Here is a 27,454-nt window from a genome sequence, read left to right as displayed (position 1 = left end):
CATTAGCTCAACTTTGTAGTCCAACTGTTTTTAACATTTGCTTTTAGTTTCTATTTTTCCATGTTTTATTTTGTTTCTACATTTTTTTCCACTTGCTTTTATTCATTTTTATTTTTCCTATGTTTTAAGCCTGTAAAGCAATTTGCGTTGTCTTTGTACTGAAATGTGCTGTACAGATAAATTTGCATTGATGTCGTTGCTCTTCGGTTTTTCTGGACTTCCTCGAAGAAAACCTGATTTCTCCTCTTGAGTCAGTGCGGAGGATAGCCAGAGGAACCTGTGTTGGCCCTGAAAAAAAAAAAACTGCTCCTGGAACACTTGAAAGTGAGCGGGGCCGTGCGGTACGCGGCCAATAGGAGCCAGTGGAACCGGGCCTGTGTGGGCTGTCTGCTGGTACTCCAGCTTCCTCCTGCAGTCCACAAACATGACTTAGAATAAAGGAGAAATGATTCCTGCACACATACAGTAGTGCTGTTCTCTCTAAATTGACCTTAGGTATGCATAAGACTACTTTGATAGCTTCCCCCCATTTTAATAAATTAAGTTATTAGAATACTGCCTTGTTATTTCCTCATGTTATCTTTGTTGAATAATTCAATGAGAAAATAGTTTCATAAACTAAAACATTGATGTGCTGGACTAGTGCTGGACGATATGGCCATAACATATCATGATATATTTCTTAATTCTGGTCGATACAATATAATTATATCGATATAAACAAAATAAAAGCCTCAGAAAGACTGCCGAGAGTACCCACAACAGATCCTTGTACAAACTTATGAAAATTATTTTGCTACGTTTTTATTAAACTCCTAGAAACATTTGCTTTAAAACATGAAATGCACAAAACTAAACAACATTAGTCAGTGACAAATGCCGTAATCATAGACTGTAAAGTTTGAAATATCAGGAAATTTCATATAAACTTTACTGAATAAAGTTATAGATCGATATATGTTCATATTGAATTGTTGTCCAACCATATGTATGACAATAAAACAAAACAAAGAAAAATCAGTGGTAGAAAACTGTGTTTATTATTATTATTATTATTTTAAATACAAAGAACCTCAAGACAGCAGTCCCGTTTGCTTTCAGTGAGCTGATCACTGCTTCCTCCAATGCAGGCCTCTCGGTTCACCACCCTGCAGCTTCTGGCCGCCTGATTTACTTCCTGCTGACTTGACGACACATTCAGCAAATAGAGCAGCGACATTCTCCGCGAAGCTTCCTGTAACTGACTGGGGTAGCAGCTGCTGCCACCATCTCTGGCCTCCTGCACAGATCAGCGCCGCTCCGCTGCATGAAGTAGGCGGAGCCGCCGAGAGGAAGAGATGCTGGAGACCGAGGAAACCGCAGAGCTCCGACTACCAGACAACACAGGGGGGGTAAAGTGAAACCGAACCGAGTCGAACTGAGCTTGATCGCCGCCTCGCCGCCAGAGAGAGGGCTGTCCGCATCTCGTTGAGCTGTGAGGGATCTGTGGGGCAGATGGAGAAAAAAGAGAGCCCGTCCGGTTCGGATGCTGCGGACAGGTGAGCCAGGCTAAGATACACGGAATCCCGGCTACAGCTGGGGTCCGGTCCAGTGGTTCGCTAAAAGGCACCTTTAGATCGCTGATTGGGTGCTGAACATTTCACTGTTGATTTTTTTAACCTGTTCTGTTTGGATTAAAAATCGACGAAGATGAAATAAAAGTCACCGAATATATATAAACAAGGCTACATGGTGGAGCTGGTGGAGCAAAAAGATCTTGGGTTCGAATCCCGACCAGGGCCATCCATTAGTTCGCAGGATCTCGGCGGCAGGCCTGAGGTGTCACCTGGCATTATAAAGTAAATGCACTGACTCCGATGGGAAGCGCAGAATAGAACAAACATATTAACTTAAGGCGCATTTTGCCTGAATACATTTCTAAAGCGCATTTGTACTGAGCGCACTTGAATGCAGCACAACGTGACACTTTGCGCTACAAGTCAGATGTCTCTCTGGCCAATTAGAAACGTAGTTGAGGGCCAAATCGGCCCAGTTTCGACGTGAAAAAAAGACACGGCTTTATTACTGATGATTTTTCTATGAAGACACATTTTAGTGAAGGACATGGCTGAATATGAGTGGAGCTGTGATGTGGGAATTCAGATGGTTGAGTAAGCAGGGTGCTTACTCAACACTTAGATTCAATGGGTTTGATATTTGGCCTGTAAAGTAGAAACCCTGTATAGAAACACTGGTATTCATTAAAAAAAACATTGTTGACATATTGTCATTCATTAAAGCAAGGTGACCAGTGCAGCCCCACCTGCCGTCAGCTCACTGGCTAAAAAAACAATCAGATTAAAGTGGGATTCTAAAGTTGCTATACACTTGGAAAATTATTAAAAATCAGGAAACATTGGCAATGTTCAATTTAAGAGTGTAATAGAGGAGAATTGTGTGCAGCACTATCTACAATGTTCAATTATGTGTAATAAAGAGAACAGTGACATCAAATTAAAAGTCAGAATGAATTTCTGTCTGCACAGTTGTATATATTAGGCTGTCATTGCATGACTTGATACTTGACTATTCGTTTTCCCTCCATTCCCGCTTTGCTCCACCATCCTGCTGTTTCTTTATGTCTTCCTTTGTCCATGGGCATAACCTGACTCTTGCCAACTGGATTTCGTTCCACAGAGCTCCACACGGCTCCATCTGGTGAGAATCAGGTTAAAATGGACATGCTTGGTCGAGAAAAACTTTTTTGTTTATAATGGAGGTACAGACTCCAGGTTGGTTTTCAGTTTTCTGAAGAATTGATTGGCCTTTGAATCATGGGAAGCAGTAACGATAACAGAGGGAGTTTGGTTAAACCATTTAATACAATTATCAATCACCATTGTGATTTTGTTTGAAAAAGTGTAAGATGTCAATTAAAAACACAACTAGGAAAATAACTGTGTGTGAGATTGCTCCAGATCTTCCTAACAGAGCACTTCGCTCTCAGACTGCAGGTCTGCTGGTGGTTCCTAGAGTCTCTAAAAGTAGAATGGGAGGCAGATCCTTTAGCTATCAGGCTCCTCTCCTGTAAAACCAACTCCCAGTTTTGGTCCGTGAGGCAGACACCCTGTCTACTTTTAAGACTAGGCTTAAAACTTTCTTTTTTGACAAAGCTTGGAGTTACAGTGGCTTAGGTTATCCTGAGCTACCTCTATAGTCATGCTGCTATAGGCTTAGGCTACTGGAGGACATCAGGGCTATTTCTCTTACTCTGCTGAGTTCTCCTACTGTTCTCCAATTTTCATTGTTTGTTGTTATTTACAACTTTTCACTTTATGTTCTCTCTGTCGTTTTTCTATTCATAGTAGGTACACCTGGATCAATGTGTGTTTCTGTGGTTTTGTGTCTCTGCTCTGTCTTCTCTAACCCTCAGTCGGTCGAGGCAGATGACCGTTCATACTGAGCCTGGTTCTGGTTCTGCTGGAGGTTTTCCTCCCTGTTAAAGGGGAGTTTTCCTCTCCACTGTCGCTTCATGCATGCTCAGTATGAGGGATTGCTGCAAACCCATCAACAATGCAGACGACTGTCCACTGTGGCTCTACGCTCTTTCAGGAGGAGTGAATGCTGCTTTTCAAGACTTGTTGCAATCTACTGGGTTTCCTTAGAGAGGAAACTTTTTGACCAATCTGTGTGATTTGATTGACTTTGACTTTGTAAAGAGCCTTGAGATGACATGTATTGTGAATTGGAGCTTTATAAATAAAAGTTAATCTAACTGAGTCTGCACACTCTCTCCTGCCATGTCTTTAGTTCTGCAGGTTCTCATGTGGAGTGGTGCAAGCAGCTAATCGCAGCCACCTTATCCAGTCAGATCTCAAGAACTGTCCAACCAGATGTTCTGAACAGGGATACCAAGGTAATTATCACACATCAGGGTTGTCACAGTCTAAAAATTTCATGCTTGATACAGATACTAAGACAAATGCTAAATACTTGTTACTATATAGGACATTTCCATGACATTTTTTTTGAAAGCATAGGCTTATTTGTAGTAACTAGAGGTAAGATAAGAAATTCCTTTATTGACCCACAATATATCCTGCTGCTACATATACAGTCATGGACAAAATTGTTGGTACCCCTCTGTTAATGGAAGAAAGTCCCACTATAGTCACTAAAATAACGTAAAACTGACAAAAGTAAGAAATAAAAATGTATTGAAAATTAACTAATTCCTTTATTGTCCCTCAATGGGGAAATCCGGGTGTGACAGTGGCAAAGACACAGACAGAGTTACACAGAATTAATATTATTGAAATAAGAACAAGCTAGTCTAATCTAAAGTTAGTTCTAAAGAAACGCCAAGAATAAAAAGTAAAAATAAATACCAGAGTGAATGTGGGTTATTTGGTTAGGGATAATAAATTGGATCAAAGCACTCCTTCCCAGCGCCACACTAGACTGGATGCTGTTTTTCTATGCGTGAAGGAGACATTTGGAGAACATTAAACCCGTCTAGAGATTAGACATTCTTCCCCTCACAATGCTTTTTCAAGGTTGGATTTCTTTCCAATGCCAAATTTTACTCTGCTCTCAACAGTTTCCTGGTCAACTGGTGATATACAGGCATATCTCAAAAACACTGATAATTGCATAAAAGTGCAAGTCATCTCAGAAAGTGAAACTCATAGAGTCATCACACATAGAGTGATATATTACAAGCCTTTTTTCTTGTAATTTTGATGATTATGGCTATAGTTAAGGAAAACCCCAGATTCAGTGTATCAGGAAATGAGAATACTGTGAAAAAGTTAAGCAATTATTGGAAACTCATGGTGTCACACCCTGATCAGCTATTCAACTGAAAACGTCTGCAACGGTTTCCTGATTCTTTAAACAGTCTCTCACTCTGGGTCTGTAGGCGACACAGTCATAGGGAAGACTGCTGGCTGGACTGCTGGCTCTCTTCCTCCAGACTGGAGAGTCTGGAGGAAAAGAGGAGAAGCCCAGAATCCACATTAGTTGAAGTCCAGTCAGAAATTTCAACAGTCGGTGATGGTTTGAGTCACCATGTCATCTGCTGGTTCTGGTCCACTGGGTTTCCTGAAGTCCACAGTCAATGCAGCCATCTAGCAGGAAACTCTAGAGCACTTCATGCTCCCCTCTGCTGACAAACTTTATGGAGATACTAATTTTATTTTCCTCCTGGCACCTGACCACACTGCCAAAGGTACCAAAAGCTGCTTCAATAACAATGGTGTTCCTGTTCTTGATTGGCCAGCACATTCACCTGAACTGAACCCCACAGAGAATCCATGTGCTGTTGTCAAGAGAAAGATGAGAAACACCAGACCCAACTAGGCAGATTACCTGAAGGCTGCTACCAAATCAATCTGTGCTTCCTGAACACCTCAGCAGAACCTCAGGCTGACCGCCTCCATGCCACGCTGGATTGATGCAGTAGTTCATGCAAGAGGAGGCCCAGCCAAATATTGAGTTCATAGAAATGGACTCTACGTTTCTGAAGCCTGACGTTTGTGCAAAATACATCTTTTTGGGATTGGTTTAATATGGTATTCTAATTTTCTTTGGGTTTTCCTTAGCTGTAAGTCATAATCATCAACATTCGAAGAAATAAATAAAAGCTTGAAATGTTTTCTCTGTGTAATGCACTTCTATAAAATTCACTTTCTGAAATAACTGGCAAAAAAGTATATAGCTTGTGTAAAAGTATAGCACCTTTACACAATACTATTTGAGATGTACCTACTGAGACGTACCTACTTTACCTACTGAACATGCCCCCATATCCCTGCATCTATATCCATTCAGAGGCTCCCCCAGATCCCCTGGGTGGAGGATGAACTCTTTTGCTTGAGTCCAGTTTTTTTCACAACTTAAGAGATCGTATTAATCTTTATAAAAAGACAGACTTCTCTTTAGCTCCCATCACTGGCGTGGTGTGGGAAGCCTAAAAAGCTTTTAATCAGAGGGTTTATTACCCAACATGATTCATACAAGAAACAGCTCATTTTGGCAAACAGATCTGGAGAGGGGGATTACCATAGCTGAAGCCACTTTTAAAGAAGACATGACTCCTGCATATTTGCCCCACCTAAATAGACTCAAGCTTTACTCAGTCTTGACTCAAAGGGTGGAACTTTCCTTAATCTGATATATTCAGATCTATTAAACAGAAGGTCGCTCAGTCTGCTATAGCAGCTACTAGTGCACTAGAGCAAAGCGCAGGGTTGTGCTGAAGTAGATTTCTGCGAAGGGAACGGGTCGCCTTGGTGAAACTGGCTAAGTTTCATATCATCAGATGGTCTGCATGGAGGCATAGGATACTGTTAAAACTATCAAGAGTATTATCTACCATTCAAAGGCATCTGTCCACCAGTGATGATGGTGATCAACAGCGTCTGTACGGAATGTTTCTAGTGTTTTACTTTGGCAGCATTTTGAAGAGGACATCTGTTATGTTTTAGAGAGAATAACTGACAAGTTGAACGTAAGGAGGTCACACTCCTGCACAATGATGAAGGGCAGTATGGAAGTCCCACCCTTTCTATTACTAATGCTGGTATAGATAAGATAAACTTAGTCAGAGGCTCAATCACGTTTGAGATCAGATATGACTTTATCTTTTTTAGTGTTTATCCTTCAACTAGGCCTGAGCACAAATACACCACTACGACACAATGGAGGCACTTAAAACAAGCAGGGATACGCTCGTAGGCCTCCTTTATTTATGACCTGGTCGAAATCATTAAAATAAGCAAACATCTTACTTATTTACTCAAACGTCATCAAGGTTGTTGAACCGTCTCTTACTCTTCCTTTCATCAACGCAGCCTGTTAGAGGAGATTCTTACATCTCAGCATTATAAAAACTAAGCGCAGATCTCTTTCACGTGCCAGCCCTGATCCAAACCCATCTGTCAAAGAGGACCACAAAGACATTTCACACACAGCCAGCTGTTGATCTGTGGATGGAGACGGCTAAGCTGCGGCTCAGTCAGGGACAGGGAAGTGCATTGGCAGAATCTTCAGAATTTCCCCAAGCAGGAACCAGAAGAAAAGGGCAGTGAGGGAGACACTGAGGAGGGCAGGAAGAATGACTGTACTTACCTGAGAGCAGGGCCAGACATGAAATACCTGCTCCTCACCTGAGCAACTGCATTGTAAAAGTTATGGGAGACCTTGATTATAAGATGCTTGTGCTTTGTTATTGTGTCACTGGTAGCTTGTATTTCTAACTAAAGCAGGACTTTTATGTTTGACGGCCAGTCATTTACTCTACCAATCATAACTCTAATAGTGCCTAACCCTACATTATAGCCTACACCTTCCCATTATATTCCTAATCCTCATCATATCCCAAGAATTTGCACCAAGCTCTACCCCTAACCCCTCACTCTATGAATGGTGGTCTGCTGCAGAAGGTGGACTTTGGTCCACATAAGACCTTTTGAGAAATTAAGTACCAGAAAATCTCCTAAACACGCCAAGTAGCAAGCATACAGATACACAGCCACACATAGACCCTGTTTAGTTCTAGTTCCTATCGTCTGTGTTGGGTATCGAAAGAAATGTCATTCTTATCACTATTTCCAGCTTAGAAAATGCAACCATGTTAGTGTTCATTGATCCATTTCTAATTTCTTTATTATAAACCAACACCATGATGCCCCCGCAGGGCTCCACTTCCACATTTGACCCTACAAGGGTCTGTCTGACAGAAGCCAGTCATCATTTCCTGTCTCGTGTTTCTGCCCTAACATGCAGATGAATAGCTCAGTAGTTTGTCAGGTAATATCTGTCGGTATCTTTCAAGAAGCAGAAGAAGAAAGCAAATGCTTACCAGACGCTTGGATAGTGACCATGCGTTCTTACCTGGACTCCAGCATTTGTGTTCATGTGTGTGTTTTGGTCTGTTTTACCTGCAGGTCTCCAGAAGGCTGAGCACCTGGGTAAGCACTCTTCTCTGATAGTCCACACAGTAACTGGAGATGCCTTCCTTGGGTCACAACTGAAATTCAAAAGCTCACTCTGCCTTCTCTCTTTGCCAGAACCTCTGCAATGCTGCAGATAAGAACCATGTGTCTCTGCTTTGCTCGTGTCTGTTTAGGCTTTGTAACGCTTTCTTTGCCTTTGAACTCTTTTGAATCCAGTATGTAAACTATTCCTAGCATGCAGCCAGAGTAAATAAAGTGCTGTTGTGCTTCTTAAAAACTGTGTATTGCCAAAGCACTAAGCTAGCCAGGCTAGAGCAGCTCACCTGCATTCTGAGAAGGCTGCAGGTACCCGGTGAAACCCCACAGACTGCCACCATGGGTTCCTCACACCCTTAGCCCCACATTGATCCTGTAAAGCTGCACACTGCTCCCTAAGGGTGATGGGTTAAATGCAAAAGACAAATTTTATTGCAATAAAGATTTCTTTCTCTCTTTGGGTCCCAAGAGCGGCCCATAAACACAAACCTACATGCTCTCTAAAGCTTTTTAGCCATATTTTCCCTGTTCAATCCTAATATTTCTCATTTTTGTTATTATTGTCTGACATATTTCTACCAATACAAGTCCTTAAAAATTTAAATCTCAATGCAAAATAGTTTTGCTGGCATGATGGGAAGTGGTTCTGGTACCAGTTGGTACCAGATTGGACTGTGGAGCAAACTTCCAACTGGTATGTTCTGTTCCTATGACATCTTAGTCTATTGTTTGTTTTTGTTTTTTTTTGTTCTTACAAGCATGTGTTCTTTCCATAGAATCATAATCTGCTCACAGACTTTGTCAACTAGATATTTAAAATATTTTTTTCTAAAAGAGACAATTTTTTTAACTACATTAAACCCTGTTTATCTAGTTCTTAAGTATTGTTGTCTTACAATGCTTAGAACTGTAGCAAACATGCAGGATTTATTTGATTCTTTTTTTTTTTTTTTCCCCAGTGTCCTGTCTAGGATTTATTTGATTCTAGATGCATAAGTGAGGGGCTGACTGGGACTTTAGACTCTAGGCATGTAGGCCTTTTACTCTCATCCAAACATTATATACAGCTTAGCAGTGCTAAAAAGTAGGTATTCATCAGGTAAATCTCCCATTCAGTTGAAACGTGTGTTGGTTCATAAAAACCAGCTTGGAAAGTTGTTGTTTTGCTTCAGTCTGTGTGAAAATTTTATTCCAACAGCTGAAATCGTGCAGTTACATTGATCAGCTTTCTATTTACATCAACAAAGTTTTGTTAAAATGTGGCTCTGACTTTGTTTGTTGAAGTCTTAAGAAGCTTTTTACTCCTGGAAAAAATCCATTTATTTGTAAAATCTTAAAATTAGACAGGATAATAGATTTTAGCTGATGCTATTCAAAAATATACTATATTTATATTGACACCCTATATATATTAACACTCTGAATAAGGTTAAATCTTTCCCTTCAAATATATTCACTAAATCATGTTCTAAATACTGTAAACAGGAGGCAAGACAGGGCAAGTTTATTTGTTTAGTACATTTCAGTAACAGGACAATTCAAAGTGCTGAACATGAACACGAGGAGAAAGGTAGGCAGTGAGGGCCAACCCTTCCAGGACAGGTTGAAACAAGAAGTGACGGCAGCAAAATAACAGAACGCAACTAAATGCAATGGATCGTTGGTAGCTACTATAAATGAGCTGCATCAAGAATCTCTGTGGCTTTGTCCATTGTTCTAAGCAGACATTTGAGACAGTAGTGGTGTGGTGCGTGGGGACCAACTCTATGATATAAGGGGGAATAAAATATAAAACATAGCTAAGAGTTAATAAATGACCTCATGTCTCATCACAACTCTGCAATGACTCTTTTCTTTACTGCTAAATCTTTTCTTACAGCAATCTTTCTCCTTCTTCTCCGTTTTCTGCAGAGATCAGATGATGAGGATGATGAGGGGCTTTATTGCCATGAAGAATATGATTTGAACTTTCCTGCTAACGCTTTGGCAAGTGTTCTGTGCTCTTCCTGATCCTGCTCTCTCTCTCTCTCTCTCTCTCTCTCTCACTTGGGATCATTGTCCTGGCTTGCTTCTTTCATTTAGCTAATTTTGTCCGTGTCCCATCTTCATTTGGTGTTCTGTGTTATATGGAACCGTTTGGAGCTCACCAGAGACTTACTTTTTGTTCTATGCTTTGTGTCAGCCTGCCCCAAAATGTAAAAAAAAAAAAAATTAAACCTTGATTTGTGTCCTATCAGTTTACACCCATCACACCCTCAGCAGCATGACAGAAATAAGGTCCTTTTATATTGCATATGTTATTCACAAATCATCAGTTGATGTTGATTAAAGGGATGTAACTGTGTGGTGACTTGCTGAACGTATGGACTCCACTTCCATGACACATTATTTAAGAATTGAGAAGAAAAGCTGCTTGAGCTGAAAGACCATAACAGGGATATTATTAAGGAGTCTCTTTCAGCGGAAGAAACATGGCAGCAGAGGAGCTGACACAATAAAATAATCAATCTGAAACCGAGCTGACTAGTTATTAAAATGAAGATACTCGTAATTAGAATGAACAAATCCTTTTTTTAATCCAGGGCTCCTCACCAACTTATTTTACTGATTTACTCTTAGGGTTTTGGACTGAAAAGTAATTTGTACTTTGAATCAAAATGCTCCCTGTTAACATAAAAGTGTTAATCCAGTTATGAAGCTTATAGTAATGTGTGTGCAGCTCATAAGTTTAGTTACCCTAGGAAATGGTAATACTGGCCTGTTACAGCTGCATGGAATGGGAGTTTGATAAATGTGAATTCCATCCAGCAAAGATCCGATCAGTCTGAGAACTCTATCTGTATGCACCGAAACTTTAGGTCGATGTCTAATATTAATATTGTTGTTATGGCCGATAATCGATATTTGCCGATATTATAACTATGTCCCTAGCCCTTTGACTAAATGACCACAAAGCTGACATTACTTCTCTGCTTCAGTTTAACATCCCACAATCCTGTGCTGCATTACTATCACTGTCACATGACCACACAAATACCACATGACCAATCCCCTCCTCTGACTGAAACACAAATGGAAAAAGAGGAAAATAAACACCAGTTGTTATTATCGGCCCAGTCTTACTAATTGAACTGATACCGATATGTTAAACAATGATTAATATCAGGGCTGGTTCTAGAATTTCACCGCTCAGGGTGGCAGCACATTGGAGTAGCTCTGTACTTTTTATTAAGATTTATTTTATTTTTTTCAAACTTTTATTCCTGTCTTTCTGGAGGAAAATGTGCTTCTTTGAACAACCATTGCTGTACCGGTCTGTTGAGAGAGCTGAGCCAAAAGGCAAAGCTCTCGATTTACCGTTCCTACCCTCATCTGATCATGACCGAAAGAACAAAATCCCGGATACAAGCGGCTGAAATGAGTTTTCTCCGTAGTGTGTCTGGGCTCTCCCTTAGAGATAGGGTGAGGTGCTCAGTCATCCGGGGAGGACTCAGAGTAGAGCCGCTGCTCCTCCACGTCGAGAGGAGCCAGTTGAGGTGGCTCGGGCATCTGGTCAGGATGCCTCCTGGACGCCTCCCTGGTGAGGTGTTCCGGGCACGTCCCACCGGGAGGAGGCCCAGGGGGAGACCCAGGACACGCTGGAGGGACTATGTCTCTCTGCTGGCCTGGGAACGCCTTGGGATTCCTCCTGAGGAGCTGGCCCAAGTGGCTGGGGAGAGGGACGTCTGGGCCTCCCTACTGAAGCTGCTGCCCCCGCGACCCGACCCCGGATAAGCGGAAGACAACGGATGGATGGGTGGGTGGATGGATGGACGGACGGACAACCATTGCTTCTTGTCCTGGATACTTTGTCGTTGGACTGATTTTTGGCAATATTTTTCATACTTTTACTATTTTGTCATGATGCATATCCATAGCAACAGGATGGTTTACAACATGGAGCTGCTGATTGACATTGGAAAAGCTGAAATTATAACACAACTGAACCCACAAATTCCAGAGGAGTATGCAGAGCAGGAGCAAAAGAGGAGAGAGAGAAGGAAAAAGTTCAAACCATCTCTTCCAACCATCATAATGGGCAACGTGAGATTGTTAGCTAACAAGATGGGTGAACTTAAAGCCCTGACAAGGACTCAGAAGGAGTAAATGGAATGCAGTGTATTGTGTTTTACTAAGACATGGCTGCAGGATTATATCCCTGACTCCAACGTCTCTGCCTGGCTCCATGACAATACGAGCAGACAAAGATTATAAGAGCAGCGGGAAAAGGAAAGGAGGTGGATTAGCAGTGCTTGTGAATGGCAGATGGTGTCACTCGAGACATGTTGCTGTGAAGTGTCGTCTCTGCAGTCCAGACATTGAACTCTTAGCAGTAAGTTTCCGTCCATATTATTTACCAATAGAGTTCACCAGTGTTATTTTGGCTGCTGTTTACAGTCCACCCTCAGCTGTTGCCCGTAATGCATGTGAGGTCATCAGTTCTGTTATTGCCAGGATACAAACACAACATCCCAATACATCTGTGGCAATATCTGGTGATTTAAATAATGTCTTGCTCTCTTCAACACTGACGATGTTTACCCAGTTTGTCAGCTGCTCTGTCCGAGAAAACAAGACATTGGATTTGTTTTATGCTATTGTCACAGATTCATATATCTCCAAACCACAACCTCCTCTGGGGAAATCCGATCCCAATCTTTTTTTTTTTTTCTCTGCTCTCAATATAAACCTATAAACAGAAGCACACAAATATAAACAGAAGCACACATTGATCCAGGAATCCTTTCTATGTGATATGGTCATGGCAGATCATCTGTCTCCCCTGGATGATGTCACAGCTAACAGAACGCCAGACAAGATGTACCTACTATGAAGGGAAAAAAGGCAGAGAGAACATAAAGTTAAAAGTTAAAATAACAACAAATAATGCAATTTGGCGAACAGTAGGAGAACTCAGCAGAGTGTCCTTCAGCAGCCTAAACCTATAGCAGCATAACCATAGACGTAGCTCAGGGTAACCTAAGCTACTCTAACTATAAGCTTTGTCAAAAAGTAAAGTTTTAAGATTAGTCTTAAAAGTAGACAGGGTGTCTGCCTCACGGACCAAAACTGGGAGTTGGTTCCACAGGAGAGGAGCCTGATAGCTAAAGGATCTGCCTCCCATTCTACTTTTAGAGACTCTAGGAACCACCAGCAGACCTGCAGTCTGAGAGCGAAGTGCTCTGTTAGGAACATACGGGGTAATCAGAGCTCTGATATATGGTGGAGCTTGATTAGAAGGTGCAGGTCTTGAGGTCGTGCTGACTGCTCTGTTCTCTCTTCAGAATCGTCCCACTCTGGGATTCGCTGCGCTTGCCAAATTCTCACACAACCAGGTGCCTCTTCTGCCGGGAGAAACTGTTCAGACCACAGGTACCGTCGTCCTGTTTAACGTGTGACACTTCCAGCTTCATTTTGGTCACAGTATCAGAAGTCTGATATCCAGCCTTGTTGTTATCTTTGTTACCTAACCAGTTTAAATCACCACCCTTTTCCCTGACTTCTCTCTCTTGTTGTTGTGTTTGTGTACGTTTGTGGATTCAATCCTGTGTTTAGTTGAAGACATTATGTATATCTGTCCATTCAGTGGTCTGCTTACTGGCACTCTGACCATCACAGACTACAAGCTTTATTTTACCAGTTCGATAAAGGTAAATGTTCTTTTTTCTCGTTCTTGTTATTTCTCGTAATGTGCTGTGTTCTGCATTTCAGGACTCTCTCCAGTGTCTTTGCAGTAAACTAATGTCTGTCATCATTCAGGGCTCTTCCTTTATTCTCGATGTGAACCTGGGAGCTATTAGCAAACTGGAGACCATCAGAGAAGCAAAAAAGGAAAATCAACAAGAAGAAAATAAGGCCAAAGGAATTGAACTGGTCTGTAAGGTAAAACCTTTTAATGCTCGGCTCTCCTCTTAGAACTCCCTATTCAAATTATATACACTCGCTTTTATTTTAAGTTTTCCATCTTCTTGATTTGACTGTTTTCTTCCTGTCACTGGTCAGGACATCAGGAGTATCAGGTTTCCCTTTAAAGCAGAGGAGAGCGAGCCAGAGATGGTGGATTTGCTGACCAAACATGCGTTCCCTCTCTCCTCAGGCCTGGTTAGTGACATGTTGGATATCAAATGCCATGTGGTTTAGTCATGTATCCCAGCTAAAAAAATATTAAAATCATTATTGTGGTAAATTGGGTGTTGCTGTAGTAAAGAGGGTCTGATTGTCAGTTTACTGCTCATTCAAACTGTTTAAACATCATATGACCCAAAGTTACGTATGGCAGGAAGTCTATGAATGCAGCTGATAGAAATCATCACCTTTTACAGATAAAGATGCCTTACATATAATATGACATCCCAAAAAAATACAATTCATAAAAAAATAAATATATGCACAAATAAAAAAATACAATAATAGAGATTTCAATAAATTAGGGCTGCAACTAACGATTATTTTAATAATCAATTAATCGGTCTATTACTTTTACGATTAACCATTGAATTGGACAGAAAAAAATACAGTTTTATTTCTACTTCTTTTTTCCTAAAATAGAACATTTGGACTGACTGAGCAAATAAGCCCAAAAAAAACAAGTTGCTGCTTAGGTGTTCTGCTACAATAATATTAGGAAATAAATTATTTTGCTTTAAATAAAGACGTTTATGTTGACCAGATTGTTAGTCAATAACCTAATATTCAATGTTGTTTATGTGAACAGTGATTTAATGTAACAAAAGTGAAACTGTAAAACTGGGGTGTGAAATGCAGTTTGATTGAACCTCACCCTGCAACAGACTGGCGACCATTGACAGCTGGAGATAGGCACCAGCACCACTCACCACCCCACAAGGGATAAATGTGTTGGTAAATGGATGGATGGTTGGGTGGATGGATGGATGGATGGATGGATGGATGGATGGATGGATGGATGGATGGATGGATGGATGGATGGATGGATGGATGGATGGATGGATGGATGAACCTCACCCTTGTGCTAGAGCACCTAGGGGGAAAATGGGCATAATAATGCAACCAGTGCAGAAACACCAATTCTGACAGTCAAATAAACCTCCAGCCCATTTCTTAGAGTGCTTCAGCTCAAGCTACATTTTATATAAATGCTACATGCTACATTTGTCCTTCTACATATTTTACTCCCAAGAACATTTATTCTATAAGTCTTTCTAATTTTTCTTTGAAGAGTTAAAAAGAGTGATATTTAACACTTTTTAAACCTATCGACGCCTGTCAGGATCAAGTTATTCTGAATGTGGCAAGCGGACCTTTTTTTTATTAGAAACATAAAAAGAGCTCAAAATTATTACTTATCCAGTAACGTTTCAACTGTGATTAGAACCTGCCGCACGTCCAGCCCGGGCTCTGAGAAAACAAACCAACTTGACACTACTGCAGACGTAGGGTCTTCTGTTTTAGTTTTATTTTTGGGGGTGAACTTGATAACTGCACAGTAGGTCATAAATTGATCATATAAAACAAATATAATGAAATAAACACTGAGAAAAGTCACTCTCAAAATTATTCTAAACTTTGGCAGATCTACATTTAAAGGAGCGATGAGCGATTTTTCACCACTAGGTGGGGCTTGAGAACCAAAACAAGATGTGCATTAAGCCACGCCTCTCTCTATTTCCCTCCAGCACTCAGCACCCATGTCCCCTTCGCCTATTGCTCCTTTAAAGAGATTTTCATTCATTGAAGAAGCAGGAAAGAAGAGAGACAGGTGTCTTTCATAATAAACCAAGTATAAAGATAGATGACAGAGACGTAGAAACATAAAAAGAAAGAAAGAAAGATGGGGAATAAGAGAATCGTGGAGAGAGACAGAAGCTGGCTGCTTATACCTGAGCTAAATATGGAAAGTTAATTGAAAGAAAAATCTTTGCACGATAAGAAAAAAAAAGCACAAAAAAGTCACCCAGCCTATGGAGTAAATGGACCTTTTTTTTGTCAAGAGAAACCGCTCGTCATTAAACAGGGGTGGAAGGCTGCAGATCCACTTGTCCCCCTCTTACAATGATGTAATTGCGAGCATGACTCAGCTTCTGGTTGTTAGACTGATGGTCCTCTTTTGCATGTGAACAACCAGCTTTGATTTTCACTGTATAACTTGTTTATCCACTATATAAAGGTACTGCTTATAAGGCTGAGTTTACCTGTAACTCTACAATCTACAATCTGAAGAAGTCTTTTGGAGAATAGACGAAATGTTTCTACAAAGAAGAACCCGTCCAGAGCACCTGCTCAACTTTTGTTTTTTAAATAGAGTTTATTTTTGGCAGTTCCATATTTTCAATTCAATTCAATTCAATTTTATTTATATAGCGCCAAATCATGAAACATGTCATCTCAAGGCACTTTACAAAATCAAGTTCAATCATATTATACAGATTGGGTCAGATTATACAGATTGGTCAAAAATGTCCCATATAAGGAAACCAGTTGATTGCATCAAAGTCCCGACAAGCAGCATTCACTCCTGGGGAACCGTAGAGCCACAGGGAGAGTCGTCTGCATTGTCCATGGCTTTGCTGCAATCCCTCATACTGAGCAAGCATGAAGCGACAGTGGGAAGAAAAACTCCCCATTAACGGGAAAGAAAACCTCCAGCAGAACCGGGCTCAGTATGAACGGTCATCTGCCTCGACCGACTGGGGTTACAGAAGACAGAGCAGAGACACAACAAGAGAAACAAAAAAGCACAGAAGCAAACATTGATCTAGTAATCTGTTCTACATTAGATGGTAGTAGCGGGTGAGCCGTCTTCTCTGGATGATGTCACAGTTAACAGAACGTCAGACCAGGTGTACCTACTATGAAGAAAAAGAGAGAGAGCAAAAAGTTAAAAGCTGAAATGACGACAGTCATTTCAATGTAATACAATGCAAAACTGGAGAACAGTAGACTGAAGAACAGTAGAAATCAGTAGAGGGAGAAATATAGGCCCTGATGTCCTCCAGCAGCCTAAGCCTATAGCAGCATAACTATAGAGGTAGCTCAGGGTAACATGAGCCACTCTAACTATAAGCTTTGTCAAAAAGGAAAGTTTTAAGCCTAGTCTTAAAAGTAGACAGGGTGTCTGTCTCACGGACCAAAACTGGGAGTTGGTTCCACAGGAGAGGAGCCTGATAGCTAAAGGATCTGCCTCCCATTCTACTTTTAGAGACTCTAGGAACCACCAGCAGACCTGCAGTCTGAGAGCGAAGTGCTCTGTTAGGAACATACGGGGTAATCAGAGCTCTGATATATGATGGAGCTTGATTATTAAGGGCTTTATACGTTAGAAGGAGAATTTAAAATTCTATTCTTGATTTAACAGGAAGCCAATGAAGGGAGGCTTAAATTGGAGAAATATGATCCCTCTTGTTGATTTTCATCAGAACTCTTGCTGCAGCATTTTGGATCAGCTGAAGGCTTAGAACTGCATTTTGTGGACTTCCTGATAGTAAAGAATTACAATAGTCCAGCCTTGAAGTAACAAATGCATGGACTAGTTTTACAGCATCACCCCTGGACAGAATGTTTCTAATTTTGGCGATATTCCTGAGGTGAAAAAAGGAAACTCTGGAAACCTGTTTAATATGGGATTTAAATGACATGTCTTGGTCGAAAACAACACCAAGATTTTTAACTTTATTACCAGAGGCCAAGTTAATGCCATCCAGATTAAGTGATTGATTAAGAACTTTATTTTTTGAAGACTCTGGCCCAAAGATTACAACTTCTGTCTTGTCAGAATTTAAATGCAGGAAATTTAAAGTCATCCAGCTTTTGATGTCATCAAGACATGATGACATGTCTTGATGACATGTCATCAAATAAAATCTATTTGACAGAGAAAAACCTGAAGGATTGTTGTCAGTGCTTCTTTGATTTAGTTTAGGTCCCAGCGAATGTGTTCATCATTGGAGTTTTGTGCCCCACGGACCGAACGTTGTAACGTATTTCATTCTTTCTCAGCCTTTATTCGCCTTCAAGTATAAGGATCAGTTCCCTGTGGACGGCTGGAAGGTCTATGATCCGACAGCAGAGTACAATCGACAGGTAACCTCGCTAATCTCTCCGCCTCACAGCAGTACATGCAATATTACCCCTTTGCAGTAAGACTTCTCTGTTGGTGTGAATAGTTTTATAGTTTGTTTTCAGTTTGGCAAAGTATTACTATATATCTATTAGACTGATTTTTCTCACTAGAAAAAGAAGGATGTGACAGGAAAGGGTTTGCTGTATGTTCTAACAATTAGTTAGTGAGAAAAGGGACTCCATGATTATGCCCTCAGGTGCACGTGTTTAAAACAAATAAGAAGAGATCATTTTTGTCACATCTTATGTAAAACCTTAAACATGAAGATTAAGTATCTTTCATCCTCTTATCCCTTTCTATTTCTCGCGTTGGAACATGTTCCATCAGGGTCTTCCAAATGAGAGCTGGAGCATCAGTAGGATGAACCTTCACTACGAGCTGTGTGACACCTACCCCTCCATCCTGGTACTGCCCAAGAACATGACAGAGGAAGACATCAAGCAGGTGGCGTCGTTCAGAGCCAAGCGCCGCCTGCCGGTCAGTTCCGTTTTACTGATGCTCGTCCATTTTTACAGGAGCTGACACTGATCCTGGTAACAGCGGCTGGGAAAACACTGATTTATCCAGAAACATGTAAAAGGATTCTTTTCAGTTTTCAAGGCGTCAGGCAGGTTTTAAAAGCAAGCTAATAAAATTGTTATTCAACAAAAAAACGCAGAAACAAATAATTATTGTTAAAGTTGTGTCATGATTATTACACATTTTAATTTTTATTTCCGACCTCTTTCTAACAATTCTAGTTGATGGCATACAAAATGCCTTTTCTTTGTTTTCCTGAGTAAGACATTTGACCAAATTTGAAATATATAAAACATATGATATAAAACAGCAAAACTGCAACAAGTTTGTTCCATCTTAGAAAATTAGAAACATTTAGAATTTGTTCAAACCCTCAAGCTGAATTAGAAATTAGGAATGTTTAGAAAAATGCCAATATTGCGTTGGAGTTAAACTAAAATCTATTTGAAGAACCAACGTTGACCATAACTGGGTTGGGTTCTGGAGGCTGACATCATCTGCACAGACGCGGATTGAGAGAGCTGTACTATTTACTGTATGTATGAAATGCATGTCATAACTGTGTAGAATTGTGTAATTCGAAGTACAGTCAGCATAATGGTGCTACGCGCTACGCTAACAGTACAACATGGATGTTTGAAAGCAACACATGAAGGTCAGCAAAGCTCGTGAACTTGCATCAGCGAAGTTGTAAGTCGCCTGGTCAACATAAGCTAGCGCTAGCTGTAATTAGCTTTACAGACAAGCCCAATGACGGGGTTCTGTTGCCGTCTGAGCTCTCCCTTTGAGCTGCGCCACGCCACGCTCTGCTGCGTGAATACATACCAAAATAGTGAAACAAACAACATGCAAAAGTGTTCCTAATGCCTGTTCATTTGTTTAAGTTGTGGTTAAAACCTTTTTAATGTCTCTTTCTGCAGGTCTTGTCCTGGATCCACCCAGAGTCTCAGGCAACTATAATGCGCTGCAGCCAACCATTAGTCGGACCTCAGGACCGTCGCTGCAAAGAGGACGAACGCTTCCTCCAAACCATCATGGATGCCAATGCACAGTCCCACAAGCTCACCATCTTTGACGCTCGGCCCAAGGGCGAAGCCCTCTCAACCAAGGTATGTCTCACACACACACACACACACACACACACACACACACACACGTATGCGCGCGCACACACGCATGCACGCATGCATGCACGCATGCATGCACGTACGCACACACATCCTCGTTTAAAATACAAAGGGATGACCGTGACTTGACTTCCATTCATTTTCCACCCTTTCTATGGCCTAACCCTGACCCTTAACCTAACCCTTACCAGTATAAAACTAACCCTAAACCCACCCTAAACTTAATTGACACTTTAGTCCTTAACCTAACTCCTAGCCCAAGAAAAAGTGAGGACATTTTTTCAGTCCTTACTTTACATCAAAGTCCTCATTTTATGTAAAATGAACAAAAATGTTCTCGCTCAGCTGCAAGTACAAGAACATACACACACAGCTCTGGCCTCAAGTTTTCTACAGGATTACGGTTCTTTGATGGTCCCTAAAAGAACCCTGTTGCATTTAAAAGTGACCTATTGGGGGGAAAAATTAGTTTTTGTACTTCCATTTATGCCTCTACTGCTTCTAGAAACAGTCCAAGTGCTACAAAAATCCCACCCCTGTTTCATAAGGAAGGTTAGTGGATTTCCGGAGTAATTTCTGTGGTAAATTCCTGCATACCCTGGCTTTTTCGTATCAGAAAGCCTTCACCCTGAGTCAAATTATGACAATAGATTACTCCCTGAAACAACCCTGCTCGGTACCAGAATTTATTTCAATAACTCACCATCTCAGAATTAATTGCATATTGATTATAGCCAGTCAATTCTTTAGTTGGTTAAGGTTAAACATAAGAACAACTTCCAACTTAACCATACCTGATTAAACAGTATTTTCATACATCATCATGATTTGTTGCCACGTCCTTTCAATGCCTTTCTGGTTTCACCTAGACTCGTAACCAATGCGGCCCCCACCCCCTTTTTGTGTTGAATGAATGTATTGTGAGAACACAGCTTTAATTCTCCATCAAATAACTCTCATATCATTCAAGCATTGACTTTTTCAGCAATTATCTGCCGCTAACTCTCTTTGTCAGCAACAACAGCATTGTTTCTTTTTGTTAGTCGTTTAATATTCTCCACATGCTTTTATTAAAGATTTCTGCGTTATCTGCGTTCCATAGATGAGGGCTTCTTTCATGCTCGTAACTCAGGGCTGATAGGACGCTGAGCTTGGTTACCTGATTGATATCACCTGTTTATAAACCAAAAAACGCTGAGTATGACAGAGTGGGGTAGAACTACTCAGAGTAGCTGTTTACTACTCAGGGTAGATCGGCCGTTCTTTCTGCAACAGGGCCCAGTTGTTTGTCGACAGTAAGGTTATTGACAGTTAGTGGTGTCTAAAAACGAGCCGTTTCAAAAACCTCCTGATCATTACATCACAGTCGGTGCAACTTAGCAAAAAACATGTGAAAAAAACGAATAAAGAAAATTTTAAATATTTGTATACACTTTGCACCTTCTTGTACTTGCGGCTAAGCCAGAATACTTTTTGCTTATTTCCATGTAAAGCGAGGACATTTTTTTGGTCCTCACTTTTATTCTGGGCTAGGGGTTAGGGTTAGGACTATGCCATCAATTAGGTTTAGGTTAGGTTTAGGCCATAGACAGGCTTGAAAATGAACGAACTCTATGAAAGACTAGACACAGTCCTCACTATGCACATTTAACAACGTGCATGTGCCTGTTTGTGCACATGCACTATGCGTATTGTTGTGAGGACCAAAACTTGACCGTAGACCAACGTTGTGTGGACAATTGGCATTGTGAAGACATTTTTCAAGGTCCAGAGAGAGAGAGAGAGAGAGAGAGAGAGCGGAGGGACAAAATGCCTATTTCAAGCCATAAAGCCTAAAAGACATTTGAACTGAAATATCAAGGAAACATTTGTAGATTTTAGAATGTGGATAAAGTAAAAATTCTGGCATTTATCATGTATAAATAATTTTAATAATACTAATTTACTGAAAACAGGGAAAGTTTAGCCTGATTTTAATGTCAAAAAGTGACAAAAGTAGGTGTCTGTGTCTCTTTAAACGGTGTATGTAAATGTAATATTTCTTTCCTTTTGACTCCTCTCTGATTTATTCCATCTTTTCAACTTAACAACATGAAGGCAAAAGAGGGCGGCCATGAAAATAAAAGTTTCTATCCCAACACTGAGCTGATTTTTCTGGACATTCCCACCATCCACGTGATCCGGGAGTCTTTCAGGAAGATTATGGCCGTCATTTATCCTATTATCGATGACGCCCACTGGCTTTCTGCTATTGACCAGACTCACTGGCTGGACTATATACGGGTAACTCTATTATAAACTTAAATATAATGTGCTATAGGAGTGGTCCTCAATTTCGGTCCTCGAAGGTCCGGTGTCCTGCAACTTTTATATGTTTCTCTGCTTCAACACCCCTGAGTCAAACAATCGGGTCATTAGCAGGACTCTGGAGAGCTTGACTGCATACCGAGGAGGTAGTTAAGTCATTTGATCCAGGTGTGTTGGACCAGGGACACATCTGGACACTGGACTTCCAGGACCGGAGCTGAGAAACCACTGGGGCTATAGTCTAAAAAAGGAGATAACCTTTTGTAATATGTTCATGTCTAAATCATATATTTTGGATACAATACATGTCCCTGTTGTATGTAGCTGTTATTATCAGGAGCAATGAAGATAGCTGATAAGCTGGAATCTGGAAAAACATCCGTAGTGGTTCACTGCAGTGGTGGCTGGGACAGAACCGTCCAGCTCACGTCTCTCTCCATGCTGATGCTGGACAGCTACTACCGGACGCTACGAGGATTTCAGGTGACGCTTGCTCTCATTTATTCGTCTTATTTACAAATTAATTTGATCTCAGACTATCTGCGTGGTGGGAAACCCAAGGACGGTAAAACACCAAGGCTCAAATCTATTAAGGTGTGCCATTAGCACACCTTAATAGATCTTGGCCCCTCTTTTGCACCTATTATTGTCTTTTTCTTTGTACTTGATTCACTAAGTAGTTTGCTTTGATTATACACACACACCCTTCAGGTGCTGCAGAGGAGAGGGGATTGCACCCGTTTCTTTCTCACATGTCCTGTTGGAGCATTTAGAGCATACCATATGAAGACGCTAGTTGCCTACATGCTGTAGCAGCCCTGGGCAGACACAGGCGCCCCCCCACAGCGCAGCCATATGCCCGACACAAAGACAGGTCGGCAGCGAATCACAGGAGCAGCAGACAGCCAGAGAGGCACAGTGAGAGGGGCAGGCTAAAGTTGCTTACTATTCCTAGTTCATTGGTCAGCAGTGTGACAGGCTGCCACTATGGTCTCTACCCAAGATCAGCACAACACGAGATAGAGTGGTTTTTGTTTCAGCCTAAACCCTAAGCCTGACCTGTATGACCATAGTACTGCTGCTAGCTTTGTTCTCCTGCTCATGATCAGTGAAGATACACAGCGGAGGCTTTCTTTGGCAGGCAGTCACACTCTGTGGTCAGATTGAAGCCTAGAAAACGCTACTCATCTCAGTCTTTACGGCACATACCTCTGCTTTGATAAAAGCAGCCCTGACTGTCTGAAACAGATGTTCTGGATCTTCATTTTGATGCAGTTTCTTTCTAATGCCATGTTTCTTTTTTCAGTTTCAAATCTGAGTCTCTGTCACGTTTCGGGGCAATCTTGAAACCTAGATATGAACACGGCAGATGTGTTTTACAGCCTTACATGCTTATAGTAGAGCGATCTATAAAAAATCTCAATAGTTTTCTGTGATGTCCCTTTTTTAATGATTCATATGACACTTATAGAGCAGGTCTGAAGGGGGTGTCATTATGTGTTACCTGACACCTCTAAAACTTCAACCCAATGATTTCCCCATATATCTGATCATGTTGCAAAATGAAGAGTTCTATTAATTGTGATGGCAAATGCATATTGATAGTAGCACATACAATTCTTAATCCTGGACTTGGGAGTCATCTTGGGTCCTGAACTACAACTCTTAGTCACCACCCAAACCTGTACAATTACAAATTGACCCTTTCAGTAGAGAACCAGACACCAACGCAGTTATGACTTTGCTGAGCAAAGCTAATCTGCCAGATTAAATCTTTTCTACGCAAAGGCTGTGACCTATAAAGGCAAAGTTGACGTCAGAATGTGCGGCACCTCGCGCCGACTCTGACCCCTGTGTACGCTCCTTTTGGAGGCGGGGGAAACTGGAGGCGCAGATGGTGAAATGCAGCCACACTGCACCATGATTCCTCTCAGACGTTCACACCTCCCTTAACAAGTACTGAATGCTTGTACTGTACAGAATACGGACATCTTTGGTTTATTAGTTGAACCCTGAAATGAACTGAAACAAACGCTTCACATAAATGACTTTGGATGAAATGAGTCTAGATGTTGTTTCATTGGAAATATTTGAACTCCTTAACGTCTTCACCTTTCAAAATTAGAGATCCGGTGCAGAAGTACCTTGTTGCGGCCGAACTTCCTGGTCCCTGAGCCAATCACATGAGAGTTCCCAGGTTCCCAAAACAAAGCGCAGCATTTGGTGTTTTATGTTGGCAAAAGAGCAGCAGCCTGCTACTTACTCCTCCTGTAATAGTGTTGTGTACATTTATAATATTTAGTTGAATGTTTTGTTTGTTTGTTCAGGTTCTGCTGGAAAAGGAGTGGATTAGCTTCGGACACAAGTTTGCTACCGTAAGATTTGTCTTTTTCTTTTCTCATCAAACTTTCCCGCTGTATGTCCATCTATCTGTTCATGGTTTGGCGTCTTCCTGCTCCACAGCGCGTTGGACACGGCAGCGAGAGCCATGATAATGACGAGCGCGCCCCCCTGTTCGTCCAGTTTATCGACTGTGTCTGGCAGATGACCCGACAGGTCAGAGCATTTTCTATAGAACCCTTTAATGACACTGCAGAAGCAGAGACTATTATTCTGAAAGGTTTTGTACTTTAACGTGCCACGCATTGTCCTATCTTTTATGCGTTGCAGTTCCCTACTGCCTTTGAGTTCAACGAGCTGTTCCTCGTCACCATCCTGGACCATCTCTACAGCTGCCTCTTTGGCACCTTCCTCTGTAACAGTGAGCGAGAGAGGGTAGACCAGGTGGGCACATGGTGAAGACTGTAAAGTAGACTAAATGTTCCAGCGGGGAATCCTCCCCACCTAAGGGTTTCATTATGCTTGTGAAAACAAAACTAAGGCAGCTCTACAACCAAAGCAGTCGGTCTGAGTGATGCTATCTAGAGTTTGCCCAAATATTTTTATACCACGTATCCAATAGTGATAGTGTGATAGGTAGTCCAGCGTCTCAACATTTGAAGGACCTTCTCTGTGCTCTTAATGTCCCGAAACTATGAGTTAATTTGAAGTGTAAGCTGGAATTGTTCTTCTGTCCTGTTTAGGAGGTTCAAAGCAAGACGGTGTCCCTGTGGTCCTACATCAACAGGTAACATCCGGCCCACTGAAACATGACTGCATGTAGCTCGTAACCGAAAGCTTTACCTGTTGTTCGCCCGATGTCTTGCCCCAGCCAGCCCCACGAGTTCACCAACCCGTTCTATGTGGACTATGAGAACCACGTCCTCTATCCGTTGCTGTCCTCCAGACACCTCGAGCTGTGGACCAGCTACTACGCCCGCTGGAACCCCTGCATGAGACCACAGGTAACGCGGCTCTTTGTTTCAGTTTAGCAGATTGGCAATAAATGTTTATATGATATGCGTAGAAGAATTCTAAAGGTTTTTTTCTCTAGTTTCTCCAGATACCAAAAATAAACGTTGATTTAAGGAAGCTGTTTATTTTCTTTGTCGGTTATGAAGTCATTTGCAAATAGCATAAATCTCAGTATTATAGGGGAACGCTGTCGCCTGGCTTCTGTTTTTATTCTTGCCTGTTGTCTTTGCTAAGATCCTTTGTTTTATATGCACTGAATAAATAGAAAAGCTGCTCTTATTCACTTGTTTTAATGCTTTGTATCAACAGAAAATGTTGACTGTAAAGTGTTCCAGTTAGACTACCTTTGAAACTTTCATCCCTTTTAACCACCTTGTTACCATCAGGTCAGCGCAGACCGAACAGTGCAGGTTGACGTTGTCTTATGCGGGAGCAGTCACTCATTCTACAACTTTTTGCATAATTTTACAACCAAAAATCTAATCTAAATGTGTTCGCTTCTGTTTCATATATTAGCCAAAAACTTTCTCCAAGCTTTTTTTTAATTGTGTTGTCCTGTTTTTCTCCTTTGAACAAATTTCTGGACTCAATATGAGTTTCTGTGAGTTTATGGTGGACCACTGAGGTTGTTCACTCTATGGTTCTGCTTTCCAGGCACCAGTGCATCAGACGCTGAAGGACTTACTGTTCCTTAGAGCAGAGCTCCAGAGAAGGGTGGACGAGCTGAACGTACAGATGCCCTCCTGCTACCCATCTTCCTCTGAACATCCAACCCCCCACGCGTGCCCCACAGGAACCCCACTTCACTCTGCTTTTTAGGACTCTCAAGTGTCCCTTCCACAGTGTTAAACCAGCAAATGAAATACTGGGTCTAGTGCTGCTTTTGTTCATCATATGTTTCAAAGTTTTTTTTCCCAGCCTGACCAATGTTAATTGTCAAGTAACAAAAACTATGTGAGAACTATATATATATGTATATGTATATGTATATATATATATATATATATATATATATATGTGTGTATGTGTGTGTGTGTGTGTATGTATGTGAGAGAGAGCGAGGTCTGTTTTCCTTGACAGTCAGTCGTTTTTTTTTTTCATTTTAATTAAGCTTTTAACCATATCTTCGTCATCTCTGAACAAAGCTTTATGTTTTTTTTCTGTCACTGCAGTATTTTCAGAAATTATGAGGGAAACGGAAAGTCGGCAATCATATGTTGCTGTCATATACAACTGCTTCATAAGTACCGTTTTATTTGAAATCTTAATTGTGTTGATGCCTCTTCTATTTACCATGATTAGCTACTTTGTAATTCTCTGACCTGAACGAAAAATAAAAACAACTTTCTGCATTGATAGTCTTAATAAATTTTATTTAGAAAACAACACAAAAATGACTGGAGGCGTTCATATTTCACAACATCTTCCAGCTAAAGTGAATGAATTTGCCTTTTTCTGACCCTCTGGAACAACAGCGTTCATGTGAAGTAAAAATGTGAATAGCAGTAAACATCAGCGTAACACTATACATATTGTAGACGTGACTTTAATTTATAAAAAAGGAAAGGCTTGCAGGATATGTTAAAATAAATTTACAACATCTAGTTGGGTGTGGCTGATGTCTTTGTAGAAGATGTGGTTCAATGCTTGCACAGTTAAACCAAACACATATTCATACCCTCGGTGGATTCTGCTTTATGTGATGACATTTACCTTTATTTTTGTACATCAGCCGAAAAGTATAAAACAGTAAATGCCAAAATATAAAATAATACAACTAAGGAACACCATCTGCTCTACAAGGCTCTAACTCAAGACTGCTGAAGTTAAAAGCAAAGGTCTCTTAATGTATTTGTACTTCTGCCTCAGAGACACAAGAGTCTCATCAGTTATGAATCTCACTGCATGTCACTGGTCCAAAAACATCCCTGCTACGTTATTCGGTCTCTCTAAACTGCCCCTAGGTGTGAGTGTGAGCCTGGTTGTTGCCCCCTGTCCGTCTTTGTGTTACCCTGCGATGAACGGGTGTGGAGCCC

General features: G+C 41.1%; 1 protein-coding gene across 3 annotated transcripts; it reads left to right on the top strand.

Moving 5' to 3' along the window:
- Positions 1 to 1,295: 1,295 nt before the first annotated feature.
- LOC105925562 (myotubularin-related protein 1) lies at positions 1,296 to 26,374 on the top strand. 3 transcript variants are annotated; one of them, XM_012861478.3, is made up of 19 exons: positions 1,296 to 1,538; positions 3,790 to 3,895; positions 7,929 to 7,952; positions 9,885 to 9,959; positions 13,298 to 13,385; positions 13,569 to 13,663; positions 13,773 to 13,895; positions 14,016 to 14,114; positions 17,988 to 18,071; positions 18,439 to 18,588; positions 19,551 to 19,739; positions 21,855 to 22,040; positions 22,389 to 22,547; positions 24,392 to 24,439; positions 24,528 to 24,620; positions 24,735 to 24,848; positions 25,148 to 25,191; positions 25,276 to 25,408; positions 26,073 to 26,374. In XM_012861478.3, the coding sequence occupies exons 1-19, from the start codon at positions 1,495 to 1,497 to the stop codon at positions 26,235 to 26,237; spliced, it is 2,019 nt and encodes a 672-aa protein (XP_012716932.2). In that variant the 5' UTR covers positions 1,296 to 1,494; the 3' UTR covers positions 26,238 to 26,374. The 3 variants fall into 3 exon arrangements, with proteins under 3 accessions (XP_012716932.2, XP_012716933.2, XP_021171559.2); XM_012861479.3 differs by lacking the exon at positions 9,885 to 9,959 and having other exon boundaries at positions 1,297 to 1,538; XM_021315884.2 differs by lacking the exon at positions 1,296 to 1,538 and having other exon boundaries at positions 9,853 to 9,959.
- Positions 26,375 to 27,454: the final 1,080 nt, after the last annotated feature.

This window comes from Fundulus heteroclitus, chromosome 14 (genome assembly GCF_011125445.2).
Source record: "Fundulus heteroclitus isolate FHET01 chromosome 14, MU-UCD_Fhet_4.1, whole genome shotgun sequence".
NCBI lineage: Eukaryota > Metazoa > Chordata > Actinopteri > Cyprinodontiformes > Fundulidae > Fundulus > Fundulus heteroclitus.
Note: the sequence above shows the minus strand (reverse complement) of the source record. Positions and strands in the feature narration are given on the sequence as shown.

Bases quoted from the DNA above. Each gene is read 5' to 3' on its own strand.
- LOC105925562 (XM_012861478.3), top strand. From the start codon at position 1,495: ATGGAGAAAAAAGAGAGCCCGTCCGGTTCGGATGCTGCGGACAG. The intron at 22,041-22,388 runs GTAACTCTATTA...TGTTGTATGTAG, and splicing joins ACTGGCTGGACTATATACGG to CTGTTATTATCAGGAGCAAT. The intron at 24,621-24,734 runs GTCAGAGCATTT...TATGCGTTGCAG, and splicing joins TCTGGCAGATGACCCGACAG to TTCCCTACTGCCTTTGAGTT.